Genomic DNA, 8,583 nt, shown 5'->3' on the forward strand with positions numbered 1-8,583 from the left:
GCTCCTGCCTGTAACATCTGCAGGAACGGGCTGGCCTCTCTACCCTTGTGTACAGTTCAAACCCAAGCTCGTTAAATATTTATACCTCGTACCGTGGGTCTTATATCTGTACAAGCCCTGTGACAGCGCAAGTGTTTTCAAACCCCGTTTGGCCGTGGTTTCTAGACTAACTCTTCCAAGTGCTCTTTTACCCCTGCAGTAATTCTCACAGCAAGCCGCCTGCCTGCAGAGGTATGTAACGGAGGGACAGAAATAGCAGGTTTTTTTGGGACCAAGTCCCAGCTGAGGCTGGAGGCCAGAGCGTAGGGGTTACTGCAGTTAAAACCTGGTATTTACTCTACATGGGCAGGAGAGATTTTTATGTATTTTTAAAAAACACGTGAGTGGAGCCTCCACCTTTGCAAGGCACTGCATGAAAGGCCTGACTCTCCTCATGCAGCGTTAGCCCTTGTGGGCTGTTGCAGAGGGCATATAAAACCCTGCCAGGGAGGGCTGGATTTTAACCTGCTGCAATAGAGAAACAGCCCTCTGTCACGCTGAGCCCACCGTATCCCTGGGGGACCGGGTACTCTCTTGGCAGCAAAGCTTGAGATTTACGTCAGCCTCCCGCAAAGCACTGATGTTTATTATGAGTGCCCTTTCTGATTCCCTTTGAATTCCCCCTCGTCGTTGCTCGAGTTAACCCCATCTGTTCGTCTGGAGTCTTGGAAGGGAAAAGAGCACGTGGTGCTGCTGCGGGCTGGCGTCGGCTCTCGGCAGCCACGAAGCAAACGACGCTGTTGGCAGGTGCTGCTGGCTTTTGCTCTAACTCCTGGTTCCTCCCTCTGCTGAATTGCCTCCAGCTGCCAAAGGAATTACCCACCCCCGTCCTCACCCCAGACCATAGGCCTGGATCCTGTTTGTAGGACTGAGTTATGACAAAAGTGTCTTTTTCTAGCAAAAAAGGAAGCAATGCTGTGGTTTTGCCCATCTTCAGCCGCCCTGCGGGCCCCTGTTCCTGACTGCTGCCTTTGGGTGCAAAGCAGCGTGCTCCCCGTTGGTGGGGGACGGTGCGGGCAGTAGGTACCCAGTTCCTGTACGTGCAGAGTTTTCTGGGGCTGGTGGCCGTGGTGTCTGGAGGGAGGCGTGACCCCAGAACTAGGTTAGGCACAGCGATGGTTACTGAGATCGTTGGGTTTTGGGGTATGTGGCTCACCAGGAGAGGTGGCGGGAGCTGGGCCTCCCTTCCTCTGGGCAAGAGGAAGCTGAGGGGTGTCTACCAGCAGCCAAAGATGACGGAGCCAGGCACCAGCCACAGTCTGGGGCTTGGGAGCTTCAGGCTCCTCGTCTGTGAGGGTGGTGTCACCCTGGACAAGGTGACAGCAAAGTTGGCAGCTCTGTCCTTGGGGAATTGCGGGATTCGGCTGCACAAAGCCCTGGATGCTCTTGGCTGGGGCCAGTGAAAAAAAAACCCTGGATGCTCTTGGCGGGGGCCAGTGTTGGTCGGTGCGGGCTGGAGAGGGGACGCTGGAGTCTGTTCCCTGCACTGCCAAGGCTGCTCCAGGTCCTGCAGGACTCGTGTTTTCCCAGCAGCCTGACGTGGCTGTTGCCTTTTTGGGGATGCAGATACCACCTTGCTCGGAGGAGTCCCCACTCCTGTCCAGAGCTGCCTCTGCGTTAAGCCTTTTGGTGAACGGGCGCAAGCGGGGTTTAGAGGGTTGCAGGTTTTGGATTGAGTGGGGAGAGATGTCCGTGCAGAAACCGTGAGAAGTTGTCTGCTCCAGGTTGGCCGGGGGGTTACTGGCTCCCTCCCAGCCTCAAGGCCATCGGCAAGCAGCGCCTCTGAGTTTAGTGCCATGTTTGCAAGCTAACAGACATGAGTTTGCTGCTCAGAGACATGATTTCTTGTGTCCGTTGGGCTGCCGATGACTGTGCTGGCTTCCAGGTAACGTGGGGATGCGATTTACTTACTGGCTTGTGTGCTTTGTGTCCCAATTATGTCAGAGATGGCTTATCTCCTCTTACACCCCGGCTGTAGAGATCAAGCAGGGCTCTCCCTCTCAGTCCTTCTGTTTCTTCGTCCGGGCTGAGATGTTGTCTGAATTTTTCCCCTTTGTTACTGATCCTGGGTCACCCTTGACAACCCTGCCAGAAATGTCCTCTGATTTAGGGTGCTGTAGGTGAGACTGTGGCTTGATGGGTGCAGATGCTAAAGGGGAGCGAGTTGTGTGGAGCTGCAGGTGAACCAGATGGAGGAATTTAGGGCTGGCTCAAGTTGTACATCCAGAGTTAGCAGGGTCCAGGGAAGCTTTATTTAACCCAACGCTGTTCTTCAGCCTGTCAAACAGGGGTACCCAGCTCAGAGGGGTGCCAAAATCATAATAAAGTCTCGGTAATGCCCTGAGAACGTATGAAAATGAGCTTTGAATGAAGTTGCCTGTGTGGGATAAATATTTGATGTGCACAGCATGAACAAAACAGCCCTGTCCTGGCGTGTTTTCAGCTCTTTTCTTTCCATTTCAGAGCACAATGTTCCTGGTCGGACTCTCGGGTGGAATTGCATCGGGGAAGAGCACGGTGGTGGCTGTACTCCGGGAACTGGGCTGTGCCGTGATTGATGCCGATGTTATTGCCAGAGAGGGTGAGTTTTGCATAGTTGATCTTTCTCCCTGAGGTTCCCCTGACAACTGGGATTGATGCAGGGAAGCGCAGACGGCAGAGGGTGCTCTGGGTACATTAGATAAGTGTTTCCCTCCCGTGTCGATGAGGCTGCGTGGAGCAGCTGTCTCAGGGGAATTGGAACTAGGATATATTTTTAATAAAGGAAAAAAAAAAAAGATCTTGTCCTAATAGCAAACACCGTGGGGAGATCTTGCCCTGAGTTTCCCTCTCCTGGAGTGCAATGCTTCCCGGCTTTGAAAGCCAACTTGTGGCAAAATAAATGCCCTTCTCTGTAAAGCAGGTTCCTTCGGCTGATCTGATGTCCCTCCTCATCCGCAGGACACCCATCCCGTAACACGTTAAGTGGGATCACTAACACGCTGAAAGAGAATTTCCCTCTGTGCTGGACGTTGCTTAGTTGTAAATACTGAGAGATTGGTCCACAAAATTACTTGTGCCTTAATGCGCTCAAAAAATAAAAGAGGCTCCAAATATCCCAGATCAGAGGGAATTCGGTCTGTGCTTCTGCACAGCACACCTGCCTCTCGCTGCCTGGGAAATGTGCTGTCCAGGCTACAGAAAAGACCCAGAAATCCAGATCTGTTGCCTCAGCAGGACTGGAGCAGATCCTGCTCTCCCCAGTTACCTGCATGATGCAGGGCGAGATGTTAATCCCTCCGTACCACCGGGATAACGAGGAGAGCAGCGCTCACTCCAGGAAGGGCTGCTGATTTTGTATGCGGAAGGTTTCGGATCTGCAGCTGAGCCGTGGTGCAGGAGGTGTCATTTTGAAGTGCCTGCGCTTTTCTATTTGGTGAAGAACTTACTGTGTAGCCACTCAAAGCTGTGATGCTCTTAACATTTTATTGCACTGTAATTCCCCTCAAGGTGCAGAAAATTTGCTGGAGGTGCTAAAAGCCCTCAGAGATGATAGGAAAACACTACAGATACTCAGTGTCGGTTTTCTACCAATCACTTCATTTTTCTCCAAGTCCTTTTTTATATGTGTTTATTTACTATATGGATTTCACCCATCCTGAAACTACCTCAATGTGAAATTCCACGGGAGAAAGAAATTGGTCTTAAAGACTTTTATTAGGTTGGCCTGAGGTTACAACCTGTGGCAATGTTCCTGGATTTTGGAAAGAAAATTATATACGGTCTGTCACGCTCTGTGGTTAGCCTCAGCTTGATGTTAATTATGGTTTTATTACTGCAGCCTTTTTGTTGGTGATTTTTTGGTGGCTTTAAAATTATACACTCATGTAACATGAGAGTCCCTGCAAATACCTCTTGGGAATTGATCTCTTAGAAGGTTTCTGTGTTCATTCTCGTGAAGAATTTGGTGACTAAGGTGAAAGACAGTAAAAAAACCCATTAGTATCAGCCAGAGCTGACTTGTAGCAGCCAGCCTGTATTCACCTAGTGCTGAAGTTTTCAGCTAAAATAAACCTGACGCTGGTCCCCGTCCCTTTAGGATCTCCCTGCTCGACTCCTCGCCCTGCAGGTGGTGGGAATCGGCTCAGCCCCTGTTCCTGCCTGTGCCTTGGCTGGTAGCCGTCAGCGAGTCCTCCCGCCCGCCCTGCTGACTTCTAACCCCGAGCAGCAGCACACACGAGGAGGGTTGTGGCGCTGAATTAATGTTTGCAAGATGCTTCGATCTCTCGGGTGTCAGCCCTCAAAGGGACCTTGGGCTGAAAGGGTTTTTTGCAGGCGTGTTTCTGCGGCACCGATGCCAGGTGTCTGCCGGGCTGCAGCGCTGAGCCACGCTGGTCTCGGTTCAGAGTGTGCTGGCAGGCAGATGTGCTGCCCGCCGAGGAGAATAAGCTCGGTTATTTAATGAACAAAACTCATTTGAGGCCGATCGCTGATGCAAACACTGACTGTGCTGTAAAACCGGCTCTAACCTCCGGCTGTTTAATGTTATCAGTGGTGCAGCCCCACTTCAAGGCCTATCAGCAGATAGTGCGTTACTTTGGCACCGAGATCCTCTTGGAGAACGGAGAGATAAATCGTGAGGCTCTCGGAAACATTATCTTCTCCCATCCGGAGAAACGGCAGCTGCTGAACTCCATCACCCACCCGGAGATCCAGAAGGAGATGCTGAAGCAGATCTTGAAGTACTTCGTGCTAGGTAAGAGGCTGGAGATATCTGGCGTCCCAGCACACCGGAACTCCTGCTCAGGCAGGAGCCGTCCCTGCTCACTCTGCCTTTGGTTTTAAAGTGGGAGAGGGACGGGAGAGGAGAAAGGGAACCGACATTGAGTGACGGCCTTTGTGCTCTGCCAGCAGTGGCCTTTCGCGTTGGCGTTTGGAGGATTCATTCCTGCCTTTCACTGCTGCCCTTCACCTTCTTCTTCTTCTATGGTTTAAAGTACATCTGTAGGGTCTGAGAAAAGCATTGTGAGGCCTCTTCTGAGATTACTTGCTGGATAATGTCATACCTTCCGAAATGGCCAAATATTCTTCCCTGCCCCCAACCTCCCTGGGTTTCAATGAAAGCTGCGGAGCCCTTTTAGTCTCAATAAGGTGAGAAATGGACTGACAGCTGTGGTTTCCAAAGTCCCGCTTTTTCCCCTGATAAATATAACAAATACGGCTGTCAAACGTGGTCTAATCAAACGCCAGATAAGATCACCAGCTGTTTTGGAGGTCTCCGTGTAGACAGAAGGATGTCTTAATAGAGTCAGTCTGGTTTCACGGAGCTTATCAAAGCTGAGCCCTGTGACAGCTGAATAGGCCTGTGCCGGGGCACCGCAGGGGCCGTGCTCTGCTGCGGGGCGAGGAGGAGGAGGAGGAGAAAGTGCAAAGGAAGCAACAGGCAGGAGAGCCGGGAGCCAGAGATGGAGTCTTGAACCCCAGGCTGGGAGGCGGATGCTGTCATGTCCCTCGGCGAGAGCGCCGTGTGTCTTCAGCAGGCTGCTTTGTCCTCATTAGTCAGGTTTTAATGATTTGGGATAGCTGGATGTTGTCTCTAAGGATCGCTGTGTAAGGAAAGCTCTTATCGATCAAGCCGTAGGGCAGCAAGAAGTCTCTCTGGGCGGAGATGCTGGTAAAATGGTGGCTCCTTGGATGATGATGTCTTTGTCAAGGCTTTTATTGCCGTGGCCAGCTCAGTTGGGAGGTTTGGGTCATAAAGAGGGGACACCAGCAAAACTGGAGGTGTCCCCGCAGCTGGGACACACACGGGGGAGCGAGGTCCTGACTTGCAGCTTTCCCCTACCCTCGCCTGCTCCCCCAGACTCAGCAGGGCGTACCCCCACATCCCCAAACGCTGCCGTCTGCCGGGGGCGGTTGGTGCTTGCGAAGGGCAGAGGCACGCGGAGAGCCTGGGGTGGGCTGTGGGATCCGGGAGGATGGCGGCTGGTGGTTACGAGCTCTTCACCGGCTGCTCCGCATGGTAACAGCGGTTTTGAACCAAACTTGGTTAGTTTTGGTGAGGTTTCAGGCCCTGGGGCTGTGCCTGGAGGCACCCCTGCGTTTCAGTGTCACAGCTGTGAGAGGTCTGCAAGGATTTCCTTGCTCCCCTTGGAAAAATGGAACTGTTTAGCCAAAGCTTTCCAGAAAGGGAAGAAAACTGAGCTAGGAAACATCGGCTCAAATGACGCAGCCTGGCGAAGTCTTGGACATGTGAAAGAGAGGAGAGCAAATTCTGCTGTGGGCACTGCTCTCCTGGAGAGGCCAGCAATGACGGCGTGATTGCCGCTCTCGCCAGCCAGGCACAGGCGCTTTCATTTGAGCTTCTTGTTTCAGCTCCTCATTATATTTCTGCAGCTTCACCTTTGGTCTGAGATCATCCAGGTTAGGATTTGGGTTGTTTTTTTTTTTTTCTCCTCTGGAAACTTGGAACGAAACCATTTCCTCCCTCCGAGAGGGAGGAGGGCAAGCAGGCTGTGATCTCCTCTCGGCTGTAATCGTGGAGCTGTAGAGCTCTCCCGCTTGCTTTGCCGGAGCAGCCGTGGCCGCGGCGTGCGTGCAGCACGAGGGATTTGGGAATCTGAGTAACGCTATTCCCTTTTTTGGGGGGGTGTTGTAATTTCTGCAGGCTACCGCTACGTGATCCTTGACATCCCTCTGCTCTTTGAGACCAACAGATTGCCCAAGTTTATGAAATACACCGTCTTGGTTTATTGGTAAGTGCCACGTGAATCACGAGGACTGGGACGCTGCCACCTCTCTTACAGGCTGGAGGGGACTGTCACATCCCTCCTGCTCCGGTGAGGATTTAGCTCCAGCCTTGGCACGAAGCCTTTCAATAACGCTGTCTCTTTTCTGTAGGCTTGAGAAGCGACACCTTCCTTTATCCTAGTGTATGAGGAGCTTCTTACTGAGGTTTCCCCAAAACCTGGCACCATCATACGGGGGAAATCTCTGTCTTTGGTCCTTCCGCAACCTGTGCCCCGTTGGCTGGGGCAGGGTTTGGGGCACTGCCCCAGTGTTACGGGCCGTGGGAATGCCAAAAACACGCAGCGGGATCAGCCTGGGCAGCGCTGCAGGTGCTGGCTCCACTGATCCAAGTGCAGGATGCCTGCGCCAGATCCGAAAAGAAGCGGGGAGCATCTCTCCTGCATGCTTTACCCCGGCTTTTCCCCCTCGCGCTGAGGAAGGCAGGCAAACCCCCTCTTCCCTCCCGCACCCCCATCTCAGTGCCACCCTCCCGTCCCGGCAGTGACCCGCCGACGCAGCTCTCTCGGCTGATGAAGAGGAACAGGCTGTCCCAGGCGGAGGCAGAAGCTCGCATCGCCTCCCAGCTGCCGCTGGACGAGAAGCGCAAATTAGCGAGTCACATCATTGACAACTCCGGGGACCGGGAGAGCACGCGCCGGCAGGTCTTGAGGCTGCATGCCTACCTGGAGGATTCCCTGGATTTCCTCTGGGCACGGCTGGCGGTGGGCATGGTTGTAGCCGGGCTTGGAGGGCTGGTGTACCTCCTCCTCCGGCATTTCATCTCTTAATTCACCTTTTCTTTTTGTTGTGGAAGAGGCCTGAATTTCCAGGTTTGAAAAGGGCAGTGAAAGGCCACCTCTTTTAATGAGCTTTGCCAGCTGAATGCAGACAGTGGGATGAGGTGTCTCCTTGCAGACTTCCCAAGGTGAACGTAGGGGATTTTTTCCGGCACTGTCTCCCATCTTCTTTCTTCCTGCTCAGGTTCTTACCCACCACCTGTGCCTGTGGGATAGCACTGCTCCCCTTTCATGGCTGTAGCCGGTGGAGGGGATGAGGCCCTTGTTGTCCCCCCAGGGGTCTCTACGATGGGACTTCACTGAATTTAGGCACTTTAATGTCTTCCAGGACAATCTCTTCACTGGGGGAGTAGGTGGCCTGTCAGGTCCTGTTTCCTCTAGCAAATATCCCCAGTGATCCCCTCCTACCTCGCAGCCCCGGCTGATCTGAATTTACATATGGGATTTTCCCTTCTTTCACGTTGATTTAATGGAAACGTGTTAAATCTGCCTGGGGGAGTCAGACAGCGCCTCATTTCACATGGGTTAGGTGTTCAGCTGGCTGCTCGCCCTCCCTCCTGTCCTTTATTTCTGCCATCATCACTTGTGGGTCACCCTTAGCTTTGGATCTGAGGGTCTGATACCTCCCCAGAGCAGGCTGAGACCTGGGACCTGCCTCACTGAAACTCATTTACTGCTGTTTGAGTTTTCCTTCGGCGGCAGTTTCCCAGCACGAGTCTGGGCGAAGCGGGTGCTGGCTCTTCACGTTTGTTTTAATAAAGTGCTAAACAGCAGCCGGCTCCCCGCGGCTCTGCAACCTGCGGGCTGCCAGCGCTGCTCTTTCCTGGCCCGCTCCCAGGTTGTTCCTATGCTGGGGCACGGCTGCGCTCTGTAAAGTTCACCGCATGCAAGCGGAGCTGATGAGCGCGCTCGTGCTTTTTCCCCGGTACACATCCCTATAGTGGTCCCAGGGAGCTTCTCGGAGCATCAGTCCCCGCCG

At 53.2% G+C, this 8,583-nt stretch overlaps 1 protein-coding gene across 2 annotated transcripts; it reads left to right on the forward strand.

Annotated features, from left to right (window-relative positions):
- The first annotated feature begins 2,508 nt into the window (after positions 1 to 2,508).
- DCAKD (dephospho-CoA kinase domain containing) lies at positions 2,509 to 7,740 on the forward strand. Of its 2 annotated transcripts, XM_009577140.1 has the most exons (5): positions 2,509 to 2,620; positions 4,571 to 4,774; positions 6,686 to 6,773; positions 7,310 to 7,484; positions 7,622 to 7,740. In XM_009577140.1, the coding sequence occupies exons 1-5, from the start codon at positions 2,509 to 2,511 to the stop codon at positions 7,670 to 7,672; spliced, it is 630 nt and encodes a 209-aa protein (XP_009575435.1). In that variant the 3' UTR covers positions 7,673 to 7,740. The 2 variants fall into 2 exon arrangements, with proteins under 2 accessions (XP_009575435.1, XP_009575434.1); XM_009577139.1 differs by lacking the exon at positions 7,622 to 7,740 and having other exon boundaries at positions 7,310 to 7,595.
- Positions 7,741 to 8,583: the final 843 nt, after the last annotated feature.

This window comes from Fulmarus glacialis, unplaced genomic scaffold (assembly GCF_000690835.1).
Source record: "Fulmarus glacialis isolate BGI_N327 unplaced genomic scaffold, ASM69083v1 scaffold27774, whole genome shotgun sequence".
NCBI lineage: Eukaryota > Metazoa > Chordata > Aves > Procellariiformes > Procellariidae > Fulmarus > Fulmarus glacialis.